Source organism: Pinus tabuliformis, chromosome 5_2 (genome assembly GCF_031772625.1).
Source record: "Pinus tabuliformis cultivar Carrire ecotype Pingquan chromosome 5_2, CPIR1, whole genome shotgun sequence".
NCBI lineage: Eukaryota > Viridiplantae > Streptophyta > Pinopsida > Pinales > Pinaceae > Pinus > Pinus tabuliformis.
In genome coordinates, this window is record NC_142306.1 from 904,107,750 (window position 1) to 904,135,170 (window position 27,421).

Genomic DNA, 27,421 nt, shown 5'->3' on the forward strand with positions numbered 1-27,421 from the left:
ATCATTACATTTATTCAGATATGAGGAAATGGAGATGAGATTATGATTTTTTATATTTTTAAATGTATATGTCGATTTAGTAGTTTGAAAAAATTCCAAAATATTTTATGTTTTAAATTAAATCACTAGTGATTTTTAAAAATTCCTATTAAAAATTGATTTAAAAAAAAATATAAACTATACGATTTTATATCATATTATGGTCATATCACTGCATTTAAAAAAATATAAACTATGTGATTTTATATCACATTATGGTCATATCACTACTGCATTTATTGAGTGGCATGAGATATGGCACGAAACCTGCATAAACCTCGGAACCTGAATCTGCAATCTGACAAGTGTCGTCGTCGCCCACTGTACACGGGAAAATACACCAATATACCGTACCAACCCATAGCCCCAAACCAATGATGTGCAGATGTCCGTAACCATGACATGAAATGGCTATAGTAATACATAAAAGACATGAAATGGCTATAGTAATACATAAAAGGCATACTATAAGGCATTAAAATCCGTACAACATGGGATTTATGGCTTGGCTGACCTTGTCCGTGTAGGGTTGTGTTTTCTCCATCAAATTGACCTGGCTGGGATTTATGGCTTGGCTGACCTTGTCAGTGTAGGGTTGTGTTTTCTCCATCAAATTGACCTGGCTGTCAGAGATTTTATTGGGGTAAAATGGTTCGGCACAACCGAGAAAAATGGCATGAACAAAAAATAGATTAATCTTGTCATGGTGACGAAGGGAATGAATGTTCGATTGGCGAAGGTTCATGTCAGCTTTGTTCTTAGGGTTCAAAATCGAAATCAATGCCGCGCGCAGAGTTACATGTGCCCCTCAGTTATTCGATTCAGAATGAATTTACTACCCAGTCTGGTTATTAATTCAGAGTACTTGTCAGTGTAGGGTTCGTGTTTTCTCCATCGAATTGACAGTCGAAATCAATGCCCCGCGCAGAGTTACATGTGCCCCTCAGTTATTCGATTCAGAATGAATTTACTACCCAGTCTGGTTATTAATTCAGAGTACTTGTCAGTGTAGGGTTAGTGTTTTTTCCATCGAATTGACCTGGCTGTCAGAGATTTTTTTGGGGTAAAATGGTTAGGCACGACCTAGAAAAATGGCATGAACAAAAAAATAGATTAATCTTGTCATGGTGACTAAGGGAATGAATGTTCGATTGGCTAAGGGACATGTCAGCTTCGTTCTTCGGCTCAAAATCGAAATCAATGCGGCACGCAGAGTTACATTGCGCCTATTCCTCCGCCTATGTAACTACTCCATTAAAAAAGGAGTAGTCTTATTAAATATTAATTATCATCCACTGCTTCTCTTTTAAGCACAATAATGAGCACCATGACCCACCATGTGGGTAGTCAATAGTCGAGATCGACGACTTAGTCACCCACAAAGAAGGAAACTGATCCGCATATAACTCTCAAATTTATCGGATATCCACAATTCCTCATTTTTCATTCAACGATAAACATTACCTCGCTAGAAAGCACACTGAGAGAAATGTATCTAATTGCTTCTAATTGTTGAAGTATCGATCGCTCAACAGTTGAGGCCGTAGTATATCAGAAGAGGAGATGGCAACTTCCAGGGATTTCATCCTCATCACCACCACACTCATGCTCATCTTTGTTTGTTCACACACCCATCTTCTTGATCATTATCATGAGAAAAGTCGTGAACGACTGCAGGTCGATATAAAAGCCCTCCAAACATTCAAAACCTCCGTCACATATGATCCTTCTCACACCTTGGCCAATTGGGATATTGTTGCCAATCATGTCTGCAATTGGACTGGTGTCACCTGCCACCCTCACAGACTTCGCGTATATGGCCTAAATCTATACAACATGAGCCTGCAAGGGACTATACCTCCACATTTGGGTAATATCTCCTTTCTTGGCGTGTTGAACCTGGCTAGTAACAGTTTCTCTGGCACAATACCGAACGAATTGGGCAAGTTGCGTCGCTTAAAACGTCTGGTACTTAATGAGAATCACTTTATATCGTCCATTCCAGAGGCTTTGAAAGATTGCACATCTCTCAGGCTGCTTAACCTGTCCTTCAATAATTTGACAGGGACTATTCCGAGTGGTCTCGGCCAATTGCAAAACCTGCTAACTCTTTCACTGCGTGGCAACGGATTGACTGGGAAAGTGCCCGAATCCTTGGGAAATTGTTCGGCTATGGAGTCTGTAAATCTAAGCAATAACTTCCTTAGCGGCACTATCACTTCTCAGCTTGGCATGCTCGCTAGAATTAAAGTTCTGCGTTTTCAAGCAAACCAGCTCAGTGGAGGAATCCCGCCTTCACTGCTGAATTGCACGGAGTTAGTCACATTAAGTTTGTCTGAGAACAGGCTTACTGGAGAAATCCCGTGGGAGATAGGTACAAAGCTCTCAAATTTAAAGCATCTGATGCTCTGGAAAAACGAATTAAACGGTACCATTCCGAAATCTTTAGGAAATTGCTCTCAGCTTTCATGGCTCGTGCTCCCTAGAAATTTCTTAATGGGAGGCATACCTCAGGAATTTGGAAAGCTCTCAAATTTAAAGCATCTGCTGCTCTGGAAAAACGAATTAAACGGTACCATTCCGAAATCTTTAGGAAATTGCTCTCAGCTTTCATGGCTCGGGCTCTCTGAAAATTTCTTAATGGGAGGCATACCTCAGGAATTTGGAAAGCTCCGTCTTCTACAGAGACTTAGGCTTCATGATAATCATTTGTATAGTGAGGAATCCATTTCCATCTTTGGAGCACTTTCAAACTGCACCAATCTGCAAAGACTCGATCTTTGGAACAATGATCTTAAGGGCGACTTGCCTGGAAGCATAGGCCGTCTTTCTCAAAATCTGCTTTATCTCCATTTGGGTGGGAATCGTTTCACTGGTAAGATACCCCAGGAGATGAGCAACCTCACTGGATTGATCCTGTTGAATCTAGCTGGCAATTTGCTCTCTGGAGAAGTTCCTTCTGCACTAGGAGGGCTGTCTACTCTTCAGCTGCTGGACCTCTCCCGGAATAACTTGGAAGGTAATATACCCTATCAATTCAGTCAATTGAAAGCTCTGTATGAACTGGTCCTTTCTCAAAACAAGTTTTCTGGAGAAATTCATCAAGTTTTTTCAAGTTTGCAGCAGCTAAGAAGATTAGATCTCAGCTATAACAAATTCAGTGGTAACATACCGGACAGTATAGGGAATTGTTCCAGTCTCGAGCTTCTGGACCTCAGTTACAACCAGCTAAGCGGCGTGATGCCATCCAAAGTGGCTAGCCTTCATAACCTACAGTTCTACATTAATGTCTCGCATAATGCACTCACAGGAAGGGTGCCTGCCGAACTGGGAGGAATGCACATGGTTCAAGCAATTGATCTCTCTGACAATAATTTTTCAGGGAGCATACCCAGCCAATTAGTGTATTGTGCTGGACTTGACTACCTTAATCTTTCTCACAATTCACTGGAAGGCACCATTCCGACATCAATCGATCAAGTTGCAGGACTTCAAGATTTGGATCTCTCTTTCAATAAGCTTTCCGGTCCCCTGCCTAGCTCTATAGAGAAATTACAGAAGCTTAAGCATTTAAACTTGTCATACAATAACTTCACAGGAGAGGTACCATCCTCTGGAGCTTTCAGAAAACTGAATTTGACATCATTCTTAGGAAACAGTGGACTCTGTGGCAGATGGATAGAGTTACCTCATTGTAAATTGACGACAAGGCACCATCATGATTCCAAAAGAAGGGTAGTTATCTTGGCCACTTCGGTTGGTTTAACTTTGCTATTGGTATTTTGCCTAGCCTTCATGGTTTTGATATATTTTCGTAGCAGAAAGTCTGCATTGTTGGGAACTATTTCAGCGAGATTAGGGAGGATGCTGAGGAGCCAACTCCGCGAGACTAAGATTGTAAGTGAGGAAGAGGTGAACAGAGCAACTAATGGTTTCAGCCCGGATAACCTAGTGGGGCGTGGCCGCCACGGGTCAGTGTATAAGGGCGTATTAGACAACGCCACAATCGTTGCTGTCAAAGTTATACAGTCTGCCACATCGGGAGGTGCATACGAGAGACTCATAAAAGAATGCAAGACGTTGGGAAGAGTCCGCCATCGGAATCTGGTGAGAATGGTGGGCGTATGCTCAAGTTTGCAGCTCAAATCTTTGATTATGGAGTTCATGTCGGAGGGAAACCTGGATAAGCATTTGCATTGTAGAGAAAATAATTGCAGGTTGGATCTGAAAAGACGGCTTAGCATTCTCAAGGACGTGGCCCATGGAATGGCATACCTTCACCATTACTGTTCTCCGGCCATTGTTCATTGTGATCTGAAACCTTCCAACGTTTTACTGGATGAGACGATGACGGCTCATGTTGGAGATTTCGGTATTTCACGCCTCATCAACGATTCAACGGCAGCAGCATCAGGGGACACCCCCAGTCATGTGATCGGGTCTGTTGGTTACATTGCACCAGGTAAACACTGATACACTAGATTGATTGAGCAATGTTGTATATGGGAAATATTTGAGTCAGTGATAAAGGTTTTATATATGAGTCACTAATAAAGGTTTTATATATATATAATTGGTTACAGAATATGGTACAGGAGGCCGCCCGTCCATGAAAGGGGACGTATACAGCTACGGCATCTTGGTACTGGAAATGATAACGGGAAAGAAGCCCACAGATGCAGTGTTATCAGAAGAAGGGCAATCGTTGCAGAGTTGGGTGGGCGATGCATTCCCCGACAGATTGTTGGAGGTGATTGACAGGACTTTGGTGGAGGAGATTAGAATGGAAGAAGGGGATGAAGAACATGATGTAAGTGAATTTATGGGGCATGGAATTGTTGTGCTGTTGGCGAAGATAGGTGTGATGTGTAGCAAAGAGGATCCTCATGAACGACCGACTCTTCGAGAGATTGAGGCATCGCTAGAGCAGCTAGTCGCCAAAATCCATAAGAATTCAGAAAATGAGTTGAACCGCCTTGGACAGGTCACTGACGAAGCCATTTCTGAATCTGAATCTGATTAGGGCATGTTGTGGAAGAAAATGATTAGTGGTCAGCACATATATTTGGAGGAAAATGATTAGTTTAGATTAGATGAATAGTTCTGCATTTTCATTGGTTGTAAGTGTGATTATAGGTTTTTAGAAGTAGTTAAATCTATTTTCTAGTTAATAAATTTCTTATATTCTTATGTTGTGAAGAGATTTGTTCAGTTAATTAATAATGTAATTAAAATATTTTTCTATTTTAAAATAAGATATATTATTATTTAATTAATATAGATGTGATTATGTAATTAAAATAAAATTTTTATTTTAAAATAATCTATATTATTATTTAAATGTGTTTTTTAATTTTTTAATTTCCATATGATCATTTTTTTAATCCATTTTTTTCTATATGAAATCTTTTTTTAATATAGGAAAAAAACAACAAACATTTTTTGGAATATCTCTTTCTAAGTTAAAATATTTTTTTAATCATTAAAGATCATGATTATTGATTAAGATATTTTTTTTGGGTGGTTCACAGTGATAATCATAGAATACAATTTATAATATTAAGTAGAAAGAGATTATATTGAGAACAATTTTATAAATAGTTTGAACTAGTCTATTTTCTTATTATTATCATTTTTTTTTTTTTTTTTTTTTAAGTTTTTAAGAAGTTATAAGACATGGAAGCCAAGAGGTTTCCTAAAATTGCTTCTAAATCTAGCCAAAACCCCCACTTTCAGCGCAAGTAAGAATGACATAAAGATGCCCAGTGTTGTGTGCACCATTAAGGAATAAAGGGGGGGGAGGAGCGCGGCGGCCGAGCGGAGGTGTGCAGGTAACGACATCCAACCAGAGATCGAGTTAGTGGACTGTCAGCCTATAAGCTAAGCACAGGTGCGTAGCATCCTATGCATGTGCTTTTTTCCTAACCTCGTCTCCTTATGCCAGTTTTTTCATGAAGGCTATTCACATGTTTTCTCACTATGCTTATCAGATGACGTCTGTCAGAATAGAGCTCTGCATGTCTTAGGCCTAGTTTCATAAAAGAGCTCTGCATGCCTTAGGCTTAGTTTCCTTTCCCTTTCTTCTGACTGACTTTTTGACTGAAACTCTTCTGTCCCTAGCGGATTTCTATTTCCTCCTCACTGCGTTTCTCAAAATACAGTGGTGAGCCTGTTTTCCTTTCCGCATTATTGTTTCTATTGGCTCTTGGTTTCTTTTTGGCCGAGATGTTTCTCTTCGTTTACCGAATGCACCTCGCCCTCGGCTCGTCTGCGGCTCCAGGTTAGTCTTACTGATCCTCTTGTTATGTTTTCTGTTTAAAGGAAAACCTCAGTTTTTATGAATTAGCTAAATTTGGATGTGAATACTAGTTCTGAAGTTGAATTTTAATTATATTCCAAAAAGGCTGGTAGTTTTAGAAGCTACTCTTTCTTCTCATTCTCTGGTATATGATGCTTTTCACATGTCTCGAAAACCATCCTCATGTTGGTCATGGACACCGGTCTTAAAGTTTCAAAATTATTGTGTCATTACCAAGCCATGCACAGATTTTCGCTTTAAGCTAGGACCCTGGTGGTGTGTCTGTGAGGTTTTGTGTTGTTGCATAGTTTGTCCTAAAGAAGCATCGTGAAGAATTTCATTCTGGAAAGGCATGAGCTGCTCTGAATCTGGACTAAAGTTTTGATTCAAGAAAGGAAAGATCTTCATGCTGTAGTAGAGTTTTTGGCTCTCGTTTTCCCTCCATACTATCCTCCCTGGTCATTCTGGACCGGATTTTCCCTGGGATGCCGGATTTCGGTATGTGGTACAAGTTTTAATCCACTTTCTTTTCTCAGGACTTTCTCGGGCTGAGTCTTTTAGATCCATATCTGTTGCTTTTTAGGATATTTAATCCTACTTGGGACAAGAGCTGAACTCCTGAAATAAATGGAGCCGTCATTTCTCAAATATCCTTCCTTCCTGCCATAATCCAGCTCATGATATTGTCATACGTCTTTTAATAGGGGGACAGCTGGCCTCGAATTTGAAATCTCTCCTTTTGGAGAAAGTACCTTTTGTTCCCGAGGCTTCCTACCGCTAGTACTTCGGTCAGACGAGAGTTATTTGAACCTTCTTTCTCCAGGTATTTTATTCATACTTCACCCGTCCTATCAGTTTACAGTGTCTGACATATATACTTTTTGGATTTCCTTCAGTACCCAAGAGATAAGGTTTAGGTGAGCTATTTATGAATGGATTATCCATCAGACACATCAGCCATGGAGGCCATGATTCATGCGGCCATTCAGGCGGAATCTCTCCACGTCAACACCAAGCTGTCTAATGAATGGCAGTCCACACTGGATGACATGGTGATCCGCCCTTCCGACTCTCAAGATGACATGGGTGGTATCGATAGAGGAAGGTCGCCTCGAGGAAACAGTAATTTCGAGATAGAGCCAAAAGGAAGGGCATACGAGGAAGGCCATTCAAGGAAAAGTCTAAAGCCTGTAAAAACTATCCCCCCTCCTGCAACCTTTAAAATTGATAGCACTCACCTGGCAGACCGCATAGGAAGCCTCCAGGATAATGCTCTGGTAGGTCGGTGGCATTTCCCGGAGATGGATGACCAAAAAATGAGAAGCTGGCTCGAGCTGCAATGGAAACCATTAATAGGATATGTTCCTATCGCGGCCAGATTATTAAAGGAGTGGTATTGTTTTCATTTCCTTAGTGCGGGTGACCTGGAAACCATTCTGAAGCAATAATGGGTTTATGGAAGAAGTTTCCTGGCATTACACAGATGGTATTTGGGTTATAACCCATTAAAGAATACCCCTACCAATAACCTGATATGGGTTAAACTTCCCAGATTCCCCTTGGAATTATGGTCAAAGGAAACATTAGCATAAATAGGAAATGCCATAGGGAGGTGTGTTTATGTTGACCCATGGTGTTTAGGAGAGAAAGATAAAAGAGTGGTTTGGATTCTGATAGATAAAGCTTATAGAGGGGGTTTTTCGGACCATATTGATATCTTTAGGAGGGAGTTAAAGATCAGACAGAGGTTGGATTTTTGGGGAGTCCCCTTTAGATGCTCAGCTTGCCATCACACTGGTCATCTTATCAAGAATTGCTCGCGACGCCCTATAAGAAGCCGAAAGAATCACAGCATCCCCCAATTTGCGGCAAAGTCTTATAGAATAAAAGCCTCTTCCCCAGATTCGAAGAAATTAGCATCTCCAAAAAGCCAGTCTCCTTCTCAGTCTGATGAACAACATAGGGCGTTTAATGATGATCATCAGCAAACTCCTCCGTCGCTCAAAAATTCAAACCATTTGTATAGCATATCTCCTTTGATGCCCCCTCTGGAGACAGCATCTGATCATGATATTCCTTGTCCTCCGAACCCTCCTTTAGAGCCATCCTCTGATCACGAAGTCCCAAATCCTCCCCCGATCCCTCGGCCTTTAATAAACATCAGCAATGAGGTCCACATTATTCAATCCTCATCTCCGTCCCCTATTAAGAAAAAATCTCCATCTGGAAAAGGAAAAGAGCCTCTGATTATGCCCACCCCTGTTAATTCTCCTATTTCATTGCCTACAAACTCGATTGGTAGTGATCTAGACTACCTTTTAAGCAAGAAATCACTGGAGCTCAGGCCTCTCACCATTCATAAGCCCGAAAATCGAAGTTCTCCCCAAATAAGCCCCAATTCTGCAAGTAACATTACGGTGAGGAGGAAAAACAACAGGGGCAATAGACACTTCAGGGGGAGGGGTGAAGGAGCAGGCAGAGGAGTCAATGATCTATCTCTTATCGATATACCCATCATTGATATGACTGAAGAAAGGCCTCTTAGAGCAAGCATGGCCAGAAAACCTTCTCAATGAATTTCATCATATCCGTGAACATTAGAGGTCTGGGGGCAGACCTAAAATTTATGGCCTTAAAGAATTTTTTCCTGTCAGCAAGCCCCAAAATCATTTTAATACAAGAGACCATGCATGCCTCTTCTGTAACAGTTTCTTATTTCAGGAAGATGTTCCCCTATTGGCACATTTCCGCTTTGGATGCTAATGGCCTATCTGGTGGTTTAGCAGTGTTATGGGATCCTAACTGGATCAAAGCAAAAACTTATAGCTGTCTCGCGGGCATCCTCATCTCGGCTCAAATGAGGAGGCATAAATGTCCAATAAATATTTTGAATATATATGCTCCCTACAAGAATAGATTATCATTTTGGGAAAGTATTTTCGCTTCAGAAATTTTGGATGTTGAGTTTTTATTGATTGCAGGAGACCTTAATGTTACCTTAAACATGGATGAAATCTGGGGCATCAATAGGAAAAAGGATCCCATTGCTGACAGAATTAAAAATGAGTTTCTAAGCAGGAACTTTGTGGACATCCTCCCTCCCAAATTGCACCCGACGTGGGAAAATGGAAGAGCCGAGAAAGCTTATATTGCCAAGACAATCGACAGATTTATTCTACATGCTAGTCTAATTGATAAATTAGGCATGCCTTTTTCATCAATTGAGAATGTCTTCATTTCTGGTCATAGACCGATTATGCTAGGATGGAGGGAAAAGGGGTTTATAAAAGGCTACTCTTTTAAATTCAACAGATCGTGTTTAGAAGATCCAGAGTTTAATGATATCATAATTAAATCCTGGAGTGAGATGTCAGCTCCCGAATCATTTCCACTTTTAATGATGTTCAGGGACAAAATGGAATCCATTCGAAAGGTGGAAAAAGAATGGTAGTTCAAAAAAAGGCAAGCAAATAGAAATGATCTCCAGGAAATTCAAAAGGAATTAAACAGCGCCGTGGAATCCATGGCTACACATATGTTATCTTTTAAAATGAGATGTCGGATAAAGGAGCTCCAAAAGAAAAAATTGAAAATTTTAGAACAGGAAGAATCTTTCTGGAGGTTAAAGAGCAGAGCGATATGGATGAAGGAAGGGGACAAGAATTCAAATATTTTTCATAATTTTGCCAGCTCCAGACGTGAAAAGAATTCTATATGGAAAATCAGTGATGGAAGAGAAGGTTTCCTATATTCCCAACAGGACATTTTGGTGAGCTCCAGTATTGTAGCAATAATGCTACAACTCCTGGGGCTTCCTGTCTCTCATTTTATCAACCCGGTAGTTCGTACAAACTTGGAAGCGACGGTGCTGTATGCACAAGTACTAGCTCTTGTCACAGCTGTCACTTGGTCAGCTGGCACAAGTCCGCTAGGGCTCAAGCCAACTTCTATAGGCTCACAGAAGAAGCTTTATCAATGATGGACGAAAGCTAACTCAAAGGAGACTAGTCTAATTGCAGAAGGAAACTGAAAACCAATAAAGCATGGAAACCCTAGGAAACCCTAATTTGACTAGCTAGACCCTAACTATGCAAAACTGTGAATGAAACAACTACCAATAATGCCATTACTTGCAGTGAACTGAAATGCATGCATCTAAGCTACTTGCATCTGAAGAATCATGTTTTTGTACTTTTTCATTAAGTGGTTGGACTTATTGTGAGGATGCTTTTAATTAGGGTTTGGTTGTGCAGGAGCGGTTGGAATGGAAGGAAAGCATGGACAAGGTCAGAATGGCTATGGGAGGTCCCAATAGATCCTTAGCATCAATCCGCAGAGGGTCCTCACATTCAGAAGCTCAGCAACCGAGTGAATGGCCTCCTACAGGATGTTTGCAGGGGATTCTACAGGAAACTCATGGGTTTCTATAGGAAGGCTGTGCAATTCTACACGATGATTGGCTGTGGAGGTTTTGGGAGATGATGGAGTGTTGGAGTGGTGTGGGAGGCTAAGTGAGATGGAGATGGACCTGATGATGGCTCAGGAGCTGGAAAATCAGATGAAGGAAGAGTGTATGCAATGGTTTGAGGATTGGAAGGGTGGAACCAACAAAAGTTGAAGGATATGGAGCTATGTGGGAAATGAGAGAGAGAGTTGGATGGTGAATGATTAAGACAGAGGGTAAATAGAACTTGCAGATAGATCAAGAAGAAGAAGAAGAAAATGGTTTGAGAAGGAGCAACGTAAATGAAACAAATGACTTATGCTTCAAAACGAGGGATTCATTAACCTATGATAATTGTGACATGAAACCTATGAACAAAAATGGAAAACAAGAAATGAAACCTATGCGTGGAAGTGAAGTATGGATCGATGTCAAAAATGCATGAATAGATCTTCAATGAGAACGTTTATGTTGCAGCTTGCATGGAGATGAGAAGACTGCTGTTCTTTTTGGTGGTTGGTCATGGACTACACCCCAATCCCTAACAGTGAGATGGCAGTGAGCCTTTACAACCTTTTTGCTGGAGCTCCAAGAGATTTGATCTATCCTCCTATCAAACTTAAGCAACTGAAACAAATCACCATAAACTAGTCCTATCTATGCTCATGAAAATGACTAAATTACAAAACTGTGAATTCGAATTGCATGTGAAAATAAACAAACTCAAAGTGCTGGAACGAAATGCAAACACATTACAACACTGAGGAGATCTATTGCTCTCAAGTTGGGCCCTAACCTGAGAGCTATAGCTCCTTGAGAAAACTCAGAACTAGATCAAAATCTGCCTTCTTTATTCATAATCTGATGTCATGCCAAATTGGCTTACAAAAAGGAACAAAAACTGAGCTCTAGCTCGTACTTTCCAATTACAAGAGTAATGCCAAGGTTCAAAAAGCTTCTCTACAAGGCTACGGCCTCAGTATTTATGCAAAAATGGTTATCCAACAGGTGTCCTTGATTTTAGGAGCTCGGCTGTCCAACTAGAGTTTAACTGCAGATCCTGTAGGACAGTCATAACTACTGTTCCTGTAGAACAGTTTATAACTGTTGTTCTTGTAGAATAGCTGGCTGCTTCTAAGCTCGGAGGGGAGATGGATTGGAGCTCGGAGTTTTTGGTGGGAATCACGAGGAATGTCCCCAAGACCGTGGACATCCTCTCCTAAAAACCAGCAGTGCCACCTCATTGTCTCCTTGTCTCCTTTTTCGTTGTCTTTTTCTCCCTTTTAATGCCAAAAACCTGAAAGCATCATGCATTAGTCACGTAGATAAAGTGTCTACCCTTCTTCCTACAAACAACATGAATAAACTAAGAAATGCATGCATAAGCAGTAAAAAGTGAATGGTTTGAGCAAAGCAAGTAGGCCAAATGAGCCCAAATTTTACCAAAAATTGGGGCTCATCATCACCCCCCAGCTAAACCATTTGCTCATCCTTGAGCAACTTAGTCCAAGTCCTCATCTTTCATTGCTCTCACTGCTTCTCTTGCATCCCAAGGCTCTGTGGTAGTGTCCTCTCTGTAGATGTGAAACCCTGCTTTTCTATTTACCTCTTCCCATTGTTGACTGTCATCTTCCTTTGTATTTCCTTCAGTCAATCCTAGCAATAGTGGTGGGTTGAGGTTAAGGCCAATGCAGCTGGCCTGGAGGCTTTGTATGGACTTCTTGTAAAGGTCAACCCTTGCCAAAGCTTCTCTCATCCGGATGGGGGTATGGTACTCTCGGATTTTCAAGCTGTGGGCCATGGTATTCCATCTGCGTGCACAAGCATGGGCAACACTTTCTCCCAACAACCTTTCCATGTCTTCAAAGTGGGCAATGGCCTGGGTTTGTTGGTCCATAAACCTCAAGGAAGCTGTGGGATCCGAAGCCAACTGTTGGTGGGTTGACATGAGTGCCACCAGGTCCTCTATTTCCGGCCTAATGAACAGTGGTTCGCTCACTTCCCGGTTCATGATCGATTTTGCTTCAGCTGCTCTTTGATCTTCATGGTTTAACCATGAGGCGAGGGCCATCAATTGCATATCAACCAAGGCAATGTTGGGATCCCATGAGACTTCATTAGGCAAAAGCAAGTTGTGGAAGTAAAATTTTGCCAATTTGGCTTTGTCTTCTGCCGAACTAGTAGTGCATAATTCAGAAAATTGTTGTGGGTTTTGGATGGGTGCAATACCTCTTTGGGCCAAGGTGTTTATCTGGAACTGAAGCCATTGATCCTTTAAAAACAATCCATATGATTTTGCGGGCGTTCTGCACTGAATTGCTTCCATGGCCCAACTGGCCATGCAGGCCAATTGTGTTTCCTTTTGTTGCAGTTGTTCCTTTAAGGCTTGCACTTCAATTCTTGTCTGTTGTTCTTCTTCCTGTAGAAGTGTCTTGGGCTCTTCAAGATTGGTGGTCAGCTCCTTCTTGCCTTCTTGTTCATTTGTGATGCCCTTGGAGGATGTTGCTGCCCCTGCCTTTAGTTCTTGTAGCTGCAACCGTAACTTCTGATTTTCTTCCTGTAGAAGTGCCTGCTGGCAACTAGCCACATGTTTAGCCATGGTGAACTCGCTCCTGACCTCCCTGAGTTGATCCTGTAGAGGGCCTATGTCCCCCACCCCCTTGGATTTGGCGATTTGCATCCATGTGTGGGAGCGGACTCTTTCTTTCTCTAGTTCAAAAAATAGAGGTACAGTGAATTTCTGTGGGATGATCTTGCCCGCCTCTAAAAAGGTGTAATATGAATTTAGATTGGGCGAAGGGCTAGGTTCTGGTATTTGTTCTCTTGCTGTTTCTTCAGGCGGTTCTGCCTCATCCTCCCTTGGTGATGAGGGCCCTTCTCCTTCCCTTTTTTCTGTCTCCTGTAGCCGGGCCAGAGTATCCTGTAGAACGTTTTTAGCTTCCTGTAGCTGAGTTTGTTCTAACTTCTCTTGCCATGTATTTTTCTTTGGACTCCCCTTCTCGTAGGTAACTGTGATCTTGGAGGGTGATTTTTCCTTGGGAGAAGCAGGTGTATCTTCGATGACAATTGGGCTGCTGGATTGAGGTGGTGGCTTGCCCGTTTTTATCCTAACGCTTCTCTGAGCCTTAAAGTACAGAGGGGTCTCCCTTTTCCTCTTGTCCTTTTGCTTAGGTGGCGTGCTGAGGCCAGCTAATACCGCTGCTGCTTCCCGTGCCAGAATATCCACCTTCTTCTCCTTGGGTTTTACCTTTTTGGGGCTTCCTGTAGAAGCCTGTTTTTGCAATTTCGGGCTTCCTGTAGAAGCCTGTTTCTGCAATTCTGGGCTTTTTGTAGAAGCCTGTGTCTTAATGATTTGGGGGTTTCCTGTAGAAGCTTTGGTCTTTGCTTTTGGGCTTCCTGTAGAAGCCTGCTCCTTGCTAATCTTAGGGCTTCTTGTAGAAGCCTTTGTCCTCGCTTTCAGGCTTCCTGTAGAAGCCTGTTTTTCAATGATTTTTGGGCTTCCTGTAGAAGCATGAGTTTGTGTTTTCGGTCTTCCTGTAGAAGCCTGTTTTTGCTTCGTTGTAGACACAGGTGTCTTCACTTCCGCTTGCTTGCCTTCTTGAGATTTGCTTTTTGCTTTGGGTGTAGGTGCTGTTGAGGTACTTGGGCTGACGTGGGCCACCTCTGCTTTGTCCATTCTGCTCTTCATCCTATTTTCCCTTGCTGACGGGGTAGGTGTGCCCCCTTTTTCTTGGCCCTTCATTTCCTCATGCTTTTTCCTTTGTTCTTCGGCCACTGCTTCGTGTTCCTCACTGCTAGAGGAACCCGTTTCTTCGATCAACATTTTAATATCCCCATCTTTGGTCAAATTGCAGAAGGATTCCCAGGAGAGGGGGACCTTATATGAGTGCAATGCATCTTCCACAAGCAGCTTAATTAACCCATGGTGGGCTATCTGATCAGGGATGCCCTCTCTTAGCTTTGTAGCACACTCCATTAGGGACTGCAGGAGATAATAAGGGATGCTTAGTTTTTGCTCTACAGGAAGGTCAATTCCGTGCCTCAACTCAGTGAGTAGCCGGAAGTGATATGCATACACGATGCTGAACCTGCCTTCACAAGTAATATATTTCATTATTTGCAAACTGACTTCATTCCAAGGTGGTGACAGGCTTGTTCTCCTCACCCCGTTTTTATCCTCAGAGAATTCTTCCTCAGGTGGGAAGAATTCCTTCTTTGCCTGCTGACTCAGCTTTCTCTCCTCTTTGTCCCACGGCAGACCCATAGGAAGTTCTGTGATCCGGCTAATATGTTCTGGGGTGAGTTTGAGGCTTAGACCTCTGAAGGTTACTGTGGCCAATGTCTGGGATTTAGGCTGCAGAGCCTGCAAGAATTCCTCGGCTACTTCATCATCGTAGCCCTGTAGCTTATCACAAAAAGGCATCCACTGTGTTCTGGTGAAGAGCTCTACTACTGCCGGGTTTCTCCTTAGTGTGTTTGAATCAGTGGGCTCTCGTCTTATAAACCCACCCGGCATGATGGACACAGTCGTTTGAACTAAAGGTGGCAGGTGCAAAAGAGATTCGGTCTAGGAAAACAGAGCATGCACATACAAAATTCAACACAGACTACTTATACCACCATCCTGTAGAACAATAGCAACGACACAACAAACACAATTCCACCAATATTTTTATAACCCGACCGTGGACGATGGTCTTGCCACTTCTAAGAACCAGTTACATTAAGAGTTCAGGGTTACCTCCTTAATTGGCCACCTTCCTTTGTGAGGCACCCACTTTCCTGTAGATGACTGCGTTCCTGTAGACTGCGTTCCTGTAGAACTGCGTTCCTGTAGAACCGCATTCCTGTAGAAGCCACGCGCAATTCTCAGGGAGGACTGTAGTTGGCCGCGCTCACGGTGTGCTTGACCAGCGTTCTGGTAGCCAACAACTCGGCGTATCAAAATGCAGAGGAGATCAGAATGGCTAGCCGAGTTGAAGTGTTGGATGATAAATGCGTGCGTATGATTTAGCCGATTGGATTTTGAATCGGCGCAATCCATGGTGCGGGGGATGAGCTCTCCCCGCCGGACCATTGGGCGACGTCATCCATCCTCCGCCTGCGTATTCACTCACTGCTGCATTCATTCCCACAGATTTGCCGCCGCCTTTCCTGTTAAACTCATGCTTCTGACGAGAGTGCTCCCACGTGCATGCCGTTCATTCTCTTTGTCGTGGCCGCCACCCAAACATCCAATTACACTTTAACTAGCGTGGCCAGTCGACTGGCCATACGGCCGCTCAACCATTCAATTTTACGCTTTGCAAACAAATTCGAAGTTAGATTCATGCGATTTGATGGAATGAAGGGGGAGGACACTTACCTGCGCGCCTGCACATGATTTTTCCAGTTCTCGGACGATGGTGAGCAGATCTACCTGCTGCGTGCGACTTACACAGACTCGGAAGCTCGTGGTTACAGGATGCCAACGCTGGAGTGGATGGATTTGCTTGCATGCGCCCGCGTTTCATCTCGGATGGCGGTGCTTTGGATGGTATCCACTCGAGCAGGTTGAACTGTTATGGGATCCTCGCGAGGGGTCTCGTAACAGTCCTTTCTCCTTGGGTGCATGCTGCACGATGGCGGTTCTGGCTTCTCGATCACGATCCCGGAGCTCTTGATGCATGTGGTATGAGATCCCATCATTTGTTAATCTTTGGAAATGGCTTTCCCGCGAGAACTCATCGATTTTCTTTGTTTGTGCAGGGACTTGGCCGCATGTCGACACAGGTGGTGGAGCATGGTGACAGCAACGTGCAAGGATGCTAACAGAGGCTTGCATGCATCCAAACCAAGCCATGGTCGCGAAATCTCCTTTTAAGATGAATTCTGGCCGCCCAAAACTCCTACAGGAAGTTTCCTGTAGACACAGAGCTTCCTGTAGAAAGTTCGGCCTTCCTGTAGAAAGTCTGCACTTTCCTGTAGAGAATCCGCGCCTTCCTGTAGAAAGACTACACCTTCCTGTAGAAAGACTGCGCCTTCCTGTAGACAGACAACAGCTTCCTGTAGAAGATTCAAACCATGATAAAATTGCACATACCTTGAAACACATGGGTGCTCGTGGAGGAGGTACTGATGAGGTTCCTTGACAGCATGATAAGGTCCCTTGGCTGTGAGTTGAAGGGCTTCTTCTTCTCCATAGAGCATCTGCAACCTGCAATTTTTACCATATGTTGCTTATTGTGTTTTCTTTTTCTTTTTTTTTTTTTTTTTTTTTTTTGAAAGATAACAGGGGCGCCTCAAGGAGGTTTTCACCCGTGCCATCTGCCCTGAGCGCCTCAGAGAGGTTTTCACTCAAGGATCTTTTTCAACCTTTTCTCTTTTTTTTTTTTTAAAACCAATAGGAGCGCCTCAATGAGGTTTTCACCCCTACTACCTGCCTTGGGCGCCTCAGAGAGGTTTTCACCCAAGGATCTTTATTTTTTTTTCTTTTTTCTTTTTTTTCAGATCTTTTTTCAGGGTGTGCCAGAGGCAGAGGAAGAACCCTTCTCTATGACCAATACAGATTTCTCCATAGTTTTGATAAACTCTTGTCTTGAGAGAGGTCTCCTGTAGATCTTCAATCGATGCCCATTGACAAGCATGGGAATGGATTCCTCATCAATGGTTCGAATGAGGACAGATCCATTGTCATGGCATTTCTCCACTGTATATGGTCCTAGCAATCTGGTTCTCAACTTCCCCTTGAAATCTTTGTATCTGGAATCATACAACGAAGCCCAATCTCCCGGCTGAAATTTCTTGTCATGGAGATGTTGGTCATGCCACACCTTCCTCTGAAGTTGAACCACTTCTGAGTGAAGGAGGGCCTGCACGCGGTGCTCATCCAGGCCATTCAGCTGCAGCAGCCTTTCTTGTTGTGCATGGCTGAGATCTAGGTCCAGCTGAGCTGCCATCCTCAAGGTGTTGTATTCAAACTCAATGGACAGCAAAGCTTTCTTCCCATAGACCAGCTCATATGGTGTGAAACCAGTGGTGGTCTTTCAAGTGGTGTTGTAGGCCCATGTGGCTTCTACCAGGCGATCTGCCCAGTCCTTTCTACTGCTGCTCACCACTTTAGTCAAGATCCCTTCTAATGCTCTATTGGTGACTTCCACCTGCCCATTTGCTTGAGGGTGATAAGGGGTGTAAGTCCTGTGCTTGATCTTGTGATGAGCTAGGAGATCTTCAACCAGGTTGGAGGTGAACTGGCTCCCTTGATCTGTGACCAGCTCTCTTGGATAGCCAAACTTATAGAAGATGTTCTCTCTTAGGAACTCGGCCACCTTTTCTTCTGTTGCTGCTTTGATTGCTTTGGTCTCTGCCCACTTTGTCAAATAGTCAGTACACACAAGGATGTAAGTCCTTTGCCTCGAAGAGGGGTTGATTGGGCCCACAAAGTCCATGCCCCACTTCTCAAATGGCTCAAGAGTCACTTGAGGTTGGAGAGGCACCTCATCCCTTTGGGTCGGTTTCCCCATTCTTTGGGATTGGTCACACTGACTGACATATCTTCTGACATCTTGATGAAGTGTGGGCCAATAGTAGCCTGCCTGTAGGATCTTGAAGGCAGTTCTCTTTGCTGCAAAATGCCCTCCACAAGGCCCATCATGACAAGTGAGGAGGATATCAAAGACTTCCTCCTCCCTTACACAACGCCTTAAGATCTGATCGGGGCCAAGCTTGAACAGATTGCCCCCGATCCAAGTGAATGAGGCACTTTTTCTGATGATTCTGCTCTTCTCTCTGGAAGATAGGTGTGGAGGGAACTGTGCTGACACAAGATAGTTTGCTATATCAGCAAATCATGGAGAGAGTACTGAAATAGCAAACAGATGTTCATCAGGCATCTGATCGTCCACTGTTCCATCCTCATCTGCAGACAAATCCAATCTCGATAAAAAGTCAGCAACAACATTTTCTCTACCTGGTTTATCAACAATGGTTAGATCAAACTGCTGCAATAAAAGTAACCATCTAATAATACGAGCATTCACATCTGGTTTATTCATCAAATATCTAATAGCAGCATGGTCAGTATGTACAAAGGTCTGGTAACCAGTAATATAATGTCGGAACTTGTTCAATGCATGGACCACAACCAAGAATTCTTTCTCGGTCATAGTGTAATTCAGCTCAGCTTTGGACAAGTTTTTGCTAACAAAGTAAATGGCATATGGAAGTTTATGCTCAACTTGTCCTAAAGCTGCACCTATGGCTTTGTTCGAGGCATCAGTGTGGATGTGGAAAGGTAGGGCCCAGTTTGGACCTCTCAGGATTGGGGCTGACACCAACTTGTCCTTCAATTCATTTAAAGCCCTCTGACAATCGTCAGTCCATTTAAACTCCACATCTTTTGCCAACAGACCAAACAATGGCGAGGCTAGCTTGCTGAAATCTTTAATGAATCTCCGGTAGTATCCTGCTAATCCCAAGAAACTCCGGACATCCCTTACCTTTTGAGGAGGTGGAACCCTCTTGATGAGAGCAATTTTGTTAGGATCCACCTGCAATCCTTGGGAAGAAATGGTATGGCCTAGCACGGTCCCCTCAATCATTAGGAATTCACATTTTTCAGGACTAAGGGACAAGTTCATCTCGGTGCATTTGGTTAGGACTTTTCCCAGGTTGGACAATGCTTCTTGGAAGTTGGCCCCGTAGGGAGTAAAGTCATCCATGTATATTTCCACTGCATCATGGACCAGCTCCGAGAAGATGCTCAAGACAGCTCTCTGAAAGGTAGCAGGAGCATTGCATAGCCCAAAGGGAAGGACTCGATAGGCAAAGGTACCCCAAGGACAAGTGAAGGTGGTCTTATCTTGGTCTTCCGGGCTGATTTGGATCTGATTGTACCCGCTAAACCCATCCAGGAAAGAGAAGAACTTCTTTCCTGCCAGTCCATCCAACACTTGATCTATGAAAGGTAGAGGGAAATGGTCCTTCTTGGTAGCTTTGTTCAGTTCTCGGTAGTCCACACAAATTCTCCATTTCCCATTTTTCTTGGGAACCAACACTAGAGGGGACACCCATTCACTGTCTGAGATGGGGTAGATGAATCCGGCATCCAACAGTTTCTGCAATTCTTCCTTGACAATGCCTTTAAGGGTTGGATTCATTCTCCTCTGAGGTTGCCTAACCGGTTTACAGTCCTCTTTGATGTATATATGATGGGTACAGACCGAGGGATGGACTCCTTTCATTTCCTTATAGCTCCAAGCAAAAGCATCTAGGTGGTTGGCCAACAGACTACACAGCTCCTTTTCCTGGGAAGGAGATAGAGAGGAGCTGATCTTCAATGCTTTCTCAGGGCCGAACTCCACATTCTTGACTCTGGGAGTAACAGGGTTGGTTGTACAAAGATCCACTAAGGTGCTAGCTTGGGCATTCTCCACCAACTCCTCTAAGGGTAGTGCACTGGAAGGTGGATTCTGGATCAAGGTCTCGATCAAGTCATCCTCGGTTGGGGGGTCTTTTCTAGAGGTATCTAAGGTGCACAGAGGTGCTGAGTACACCTCATCTTCTTCTCCTTCTTCCAACCAGAGTGGTAGATCATGCTCTAAAGAAGGTTGGGCAGGAGGGTATAGGACTAGCTGCTTGGACATGGGACCATTTTTCATGGTCATGTTTCCTGCCCTACAACTTATGTAAGCATCTGCAGTAGCTAACCAAGGCCTTCCCAAAATGAGAGGATATCCAGTAAGCTTGGCCTTTGGTTGCAGAACCAGGAAGTCTGCAGGGTATTCCCAAGAATCAATGGAGACCATGACATCCTCCACAATCCCTTCGGGAGTCACGGTGGAGCGATCTGCTAATTGCAGTACTGTCGAGGTCTTCCTCAAGGAACCCTGAAGATTGAGTTTAAGCATGGTATCCCTGGTCATCACATTGATGGCCGCCCCCAGATCAATCAAGGTGTGGGGGATAATGGTGCCATTGATGTGAACATCTACTACAGGACTTCCAGGATCTAGGTACTTTGGGCAGATGACTTGTCCTAGCATAAGGTCAGACAGTTGTCCTATGACATTGATAGTTGAGGCATCTTTCTTCCGTCTACCTGGGTGTTTGAAACACTTCTCCTTAACCAGCTTGTTATATATTGGAACATCCTTGATGGCTTGGAGAAGTGGGATTTTTACACACAACTGCTTGAGCTCACCCAAAAGCTCATCTTCTTCGGGGTTAGGTTGTGTGGTGGCTGTTAATCTCTTAGGAAAGGGTGGAATAGCCTTTGGTTCACTTTCCTGTTTATCTTCCTCATCCTCTGGGGGAGGAGGTTGGCGATCTGGTAGAGTCTTTCCAGATCGAAGGTTGATCTCCTGGATCTCCACAGCATAGGTAGGGCATGAGGTTTCCCTAGTGTATACCTGCTGGGCCTGTCTATTGTTGGGGTTTGGGTTCGGTTGAGCAGACATTTGAGGTTGCCTAGGAGGAGCAGGAGGTAATGGTTGAGGTTGAACTGGTGGTGGAGGCAAAATGGCAGGAGGAGTGTTGTATTGGGGCCTCCACCCCGACTGAGGTGCATTCCATTGAGGCTGTGGCTGGGTATGTGAGTGATATGGATGAGAAGTAGGTTGAGTGGGGTACTGAGGTGGATAAGACCATGGAGGAGGCATGGACCATGAAGGATGAGCAAGGGGACCCCAGGAAGGCATAGGAGTTGACTGGTTGGGGTTGTAATAAGCTTGAGATGCCCCTTGCATCCCTTGCTGATAAGGTCTAGATCCTTGTGGCCTCCTCTGGTTGAGGTAATAGAGAGGCTCTGTGGGAGCTTCAGTTCCTTGGTACATGGCTTTAAACCCAGGTAAGGTTGGACACTGATTTGTGGGATGGTCCTCCTCACAAACGAAACACACTTCAACCGAATGCAATGGACATTCGTTCTTAGGGTGCCTCCTTGTGCACCTAGGACAGAAGACAGCCAAGGCTCTCTCAGCCTCTTCTTTCTTTTGCTGAATCCTGAATGTATCAAGCTGCATGGCAATGGTTTGTCTCACCTCACTCTTAAGATCTTCTAGTTGGTTTGCAAGTTCATGTTTAGAGAAAGGGACACTAGTGGAGAGGTGGTTTCCTCTACCTCGTTTCCGAGCTGCCCTGGAGTGGTTTCTAAACACGGTCTTGATGTCCTCATAAGGCAGTTGGTAAATGCCCCCCCAGCTAACATGTGAAGGGTATCTAAGAGGTCTTCAGGGACTCCTCGGAGTATGACCAACTTGAGGGATTCAGGGTCAAGTGTGCACCTGGCCCGCTTATAGCTTAGTTGGAACCTCTCCTCATAATCCTCTAAGGACTCATCATTTCCCATGGACATCCGAAAGATTTCCCCCTTTGTTTCCTTGGACCTACAATAATCCCGGTACTTGGTGTTGAAAGCTTGCTGCATCTGAGCCCAAGTAGTGATACTATTCCCAGGCAAACCCATGAACCAGCGTAGGGCTGCATCCTTGAGAGTGGAAGGGAAAAGTTTCAACTTTTGCTCATCTTCAGTATAGTCATAGGTTCTACAAAGGACAGCAAACTCGAACAGGAAGGTATCTGGATCTTCAGTGGTCAACCCATGGAAGTGAGGTAAGGTGGAGGGGCTAATGTTTTTCATTTTCATCTCTCCATTGGTCTCTCGGATGGGGAAGGCACCTTCTATTCTCTCATCTTCTCTTCCATTATCAGCCATAGCTTCAAATGGAGTAGTCTCTAACTCTTCTTCTACTATAGGATCTTTGGATATCTCAGGATGTTCACCTATAGGTTCTTCTGGGTCACTGTCACCAAAGAGGAGAGAAGGGTGACTCAGTGATGTGGTGGGGGTGTTTGGTAGGAATTTGCCTGATCTATCTCGGTTTCTACGAGGCATGAAATGGAAAAGACTTTCTTTTTCTCTTTGATTGCTTTTGCTTTGCTTTTCTTTTGGTACCTGCAAAACTGAGACAGAGTGATCTACAACTATCTATGAAAGATGCAAAATTAACTGAAAGCAGGAAAGGACTAATCTACTTTGCTTAAATGAAATTGCAGAAAGGAAATGCTAGTCTACGCTTGCAGAAAGGAAATACTAATCTATGAAAGCAGGAAATGCTAATCTATGAAAGCAGGAAATGCTAATCTATGAAAGCAGGAAAAGTCTATGCTACTTTTGCAAAATGGAAATGAAGCAAACTACTTAGCAGAAGGTAAGAGTAAGAAAGTAGAGGAAAAGCAACAATTGCTAATACTCTGACGCTTCCCCGGCAACGGCGCCAAAAAGATGGTGAGCTCCAGTATTGTAGCAATAATGCTACAACTCCTGGGGCTTCCTGTCTCTCATTTTATCAACCCGGTAGTTCGTACAAACTTGGAAGCGACGGTGCTATATGCACAAGTACTAGCTCTTGTCACAGCTGTCACTTGGTCAGCTGGCACAAGTCCGCTAGGGCTCAAGCCAACTTCTACAGGCTCACAGAAGAAGCTTTATCAATGATGGACGAAAGCTAACTCAAAGGAGACTAGTCTAATTGCAGAAGGAAACTGAAAACCAATAAAGCATGGAAACCCTAGGAAACCCTAATTTGACTAGCTAGACCCTAACTATGCAAAACTGTGAATGAAACAACTACCAATAATGCCATTACTTGTAGTGAAATGAAATGCATGCATCTAAGCTACTTGCATCTGAAGAATCATGCTTTTGTACTTTTTCATTAAGTGGTTGGACTTATTGTGAGGATGCTTTTAATTAGGGTTTGGTTGTGCAAGAGCGGTTGGAATGGAAGGAAAGCATGGACAAGGTCAGAATGGCTATGGGAGGTCCCAATAGATCCTTAGCATCAATCCACAGAGGGTCCTCACATTCAGAAGCTCAACAACCGAGTGAATGGCCTCCTACAGGATGTCTGCAGGGGATTCTACAGGAAACTCACGGGTTTCTACAGGAAGGCTGTGCAATTCTACAGGATGATTGGCTGTGGAGGTTTTGGGAGATGATGGAGTGTTGGAGTGGTGTGGGAGGCTAAGTGAGATGGAGATGGACCTGATGATGGCTCAGGAGCTGGAAAATCAGATGAAGGAAGAGTGTATGCAATGGTTTGAGGATTGGAAGGGTGGAACCAACGAAAGTTGAAGGAGATGGAGCTATGTGGGAAATGAGAGAGAGTTGGATGATGAATGAGTAAGACAGAGGGTAAATAGAACTTGCAGATAGATCAAGAAGAAGAAGAAGAAAATGGTTTGAGAAGGAGCAGCGTAAATGAAACAAATGACTTATGCTTCAAAACGAGGGATTCATTAACCTATGATAATTGTGACATGAAACCTATGAACAGAAATGGAAAACAAGAAATGAAACCTATGCGTGGAAGTGAAGTATGGATCGATGTCAAAAATGCATGAATAGATCTTCAATGAGAACGTTTATGTTGCAGCTTGCATGGAGATGAGAAGACTGCTGTTCTTTTTGGTGGTTGGTCATGGACTACACCCCAATCCCTAACAGTGAGATGGCAGTGAGCCTTTACAACCTTTTTGCTAGAGCTCCAAGAGATTTTATCTATCCTCCTATCTTTTTTTTTTTTTGTAAGTCAGGAGATTATATTATATAACAAAATATAGTACAAAAAATCCGCGATGGCGGATCGAGAGCAGGAAATAACAGTGAACCATAGCTACACCTCTGCTCAAAGTTTTCCCCAAAACATGCCTATGAACAGCATACCTCGCAGGGCAGCTTGACCTTAACTTTTTCCTACCAGCCGACATAAACAACACATAACAAAGTATGGCAAACACATAGATAGACGGGAACAAAGACATGACAAACTGTAACAGAGGCACAGAAAGAGCGAAAGAGAACCACACCGGGACTGAGATTAGATAAATTTGCCCATCTGGCTAACGGTATCCAGCCTTATCTGCCGCATATGGGTGTTCATTCGGGCTTGCATAGCTTCCAAAGTTTCATTTTCCTCTGCCCCTATTTTGGTCGGTTGAGAGGTTCCTGGGGCAGCATTAACCGTGTCTCTCAGGATCTGAATAAGGAGGGTGAGCTTCCTATTAACAACTTTAACAGCTTCATGGACTGTGTTAATCCGCTCTTCCAGAGTACTGTTGTAGTTTATAACCTTTCGAAACTGATCGTCTGTGACAATCACCTCGGTAACTGTATTCTGCTTCTCTTTCTCCATAGTCTCCAGGGCTTTGGCAATCAACATCTTAGTCCTCCAGCTTTCCGCCTTCGTTCTTACAAACTGCGTAGCCCTCTTCGACGGCGTGCCAAGGTCCCTTAACCAGTCCACCTCCGCGGCAATCTCCTCAACAGTACGCCCGTCCTCCGCTTGCTTTACCTGCGCTTCCAGCTCCTCCACCTTGCGTTTATTCCTTGCGGCCGCCCGGGTCTCATAGCCCTGCCTTGCTTCCAACAGGTCCTGGTTAGCAGCATCATTCCGGCACCCGCTGGCATCCATCCTGGCTACGCTCTTTTTACCCCAACCAGAAATCCTCTTGTTTACTAAAGGTGAGTCTACCCTCTGAAATGAAACAGTAATGAGAACAGAGCGAAGACCCATGTCTATATAGCCATCGCGGATGTTGATGCTACCGAGTTCGGGCTTGATTTTGCTGCAGATGAGGGTACTGTTGCCGTCAATTCGGTGGCGGTTCGCACACGCGGAGCTGAAGCCGAATGACATTAGATGACTGTGGTGGCGCGAGAACCATTGATTAAAATGCCAAGTATGCTGTACCTCCGAGGGATCGTTATGAACTCTGATGGATTCGGACAGGCTCTGTTTACCCTTCTTCCGCTTTCCCATACTGTGAGTGCTTGTCTTCCCTGACTGCATTCCCACTACCATAAATGCTACTGATTCCTTGTGATAAGGTGGGTTGCCAGATGATCTGCGATTAATGCTCTCGGTTTTGTGAAACTTGTGGCACGATCTGTGATGATCGTTGAGATGGCTGGTTTGTCGCCGCCATTTAACCCTCCTTCCATTGCGTTCCATCATCATTTGAAACCTGTCGTGAGTGCTCGCTAAACCGCCGTAGATTTCCATCCGGTGCTGAATATCTAGGCCATTATCGGCTGAGATTGATTTGAATCGATTGCTGCTAGCCGGGCACATGTATCCTTGAGGATTGGGCATGTTATATCGGGCCAACAGCTGTTTGTGATTGTATTCGGCGTGTCCGCCCCGTGGTTTGCCAGGAAGTCAGCCAGCCCATTAGCCTTTCTTCTCACCGATTGAAAGACAATACCTCTCAAATTGGCAATCACTTCCTCTATGCTTTCCGTTACCTTGGCCAGTCTCCAGTGCTTGGTAGCTTTGTTGGCTTTCGTTCCTGCTTGCAAACATCTAGCCACTGAGATGGTCAAAGCAGAGTCACCCTCCACAATGAAATTCCCCCGTCTCATGGTCCTTATAATCTTCAATCCTTGCTCAAGTGCTGCGAATTCTGCTTCATTATTCGTGCAAACCCCTAACGCCCTGCAGTAGATATGGATGATGTCTCCGTCTTGGTTCCGAATGACGCCTCCGATGCCAGCAGCTCCTGGGTTGCCCCTTGAAGCTCCATCGAAATTTAATTTTAGGCTACCTTCAGGAGGACGAAGCCATCGTTGACTCTGTGTGGTAGGTTGAGCTCTGTTGACCCCAAAAGGTGGACTACTAGAGGCTTCCAGTTGAAACCTTTTTAAAATCCACAGGTCTTGAGCAGTTGGTTTTTCATTTGTGTTTGTTTTGCCCTTAACTTGTATTAGCTGCTTGATGTTACTTATTATGGATTCTTTTGCCAAGTCAATGCTTCTTACTTCCTCCATGAAGATTCGACGATTTCTCTCTTTCCAGGTTGTCCAGGTTATAAAGCCCGGGACGCATTTCCAAATACTTTCCACCCTCTGAATTCTAGAGAAGTTCCTTCGCCAGTTACTGATGGTTTCCTGAATCGAGTCCCTGTTCCTATCAGACTTTTCCAGCATATCCTCCATCCATTGCCATAGCTGTGATGCCCAATCACAGGAATTAAAAAGATGATTCATGGTTTCCTCTTCCTTCAGACACATGGGGCATCTAGAGGGTCCTGTAAATCCTTTTTTCAATAAGTTTTCCCACGTTAGGGTTTTCTTTTGCATTAGAAGCCAAAGAAAAGTTCTGATTTTCGGCCATAGAAGGTTGTCCCAAACTTTAGCAGTCCAGGGAATGATGTCTGGTTGCCCTTCTCGTTCGATCATGTCTCGTGCTTCTTTCAGAGAGAATTCCCCGTTGCCTTTTGGTCCCCATCTGAGCTTATCATTCTCAGCCGTTACTCGGATCTTCCGTTTGAGGAGAATTTGATTCAAGGTTTGATAGGTGTCATGGATATCTCCGATGCAATTTGTATTGAAGATTGTCCATTCCCGCCAATCTGGGTCCTCACCTGTGGAGTTCCAATATTGGTTAACTCTGAAGTTACCCTGGATTTGGGAGTGAAGTTTCACAGTTTGAAATTGGGGGGTATCCAATCTTGGAGCCTGTTGCCATGCATCCTCCCAGAAAAGCGCCTGGGATCCGTTTCTTATCTCCCAGAAGCTATGGTCCTGAACAATGGATCTGTTGGCTTGGGCATGATTCCATATAGGAGAGCCCTTGGGCGTTCCCTGCATCCTAATTAAA

At 43.9% G+C, this 27,421-nt stretch overlaps 1 protein-coding gene across 1 annotated transcript; it reads left to right on the top strand.

Moving 5' to 3' along the window:
• The first annotated feature begins 1,462 nt into the window (after positions 1-1,462).
• On the top strand, positions 1,463-5,223 carry LOC149162234 (uncharacterized). The gene is made up of 2 exons (XM_089435657.1): positions 1,463-4,501; positions 4,623-5,223. Exons 1-2 carry the CDS (start codon positions 1,603-1,605, stop codon positions 5,060-5,062), a joined length of 3,339 nt encoding a protein of 1,112 aa, XP_089291783.1. The 5' UTR covers positions 1,463-1,602; the 3' UTR covers positions 5,063-5,223.
• Positions 5,224-27,421: the final 22,198 nt, after the last annotated feature.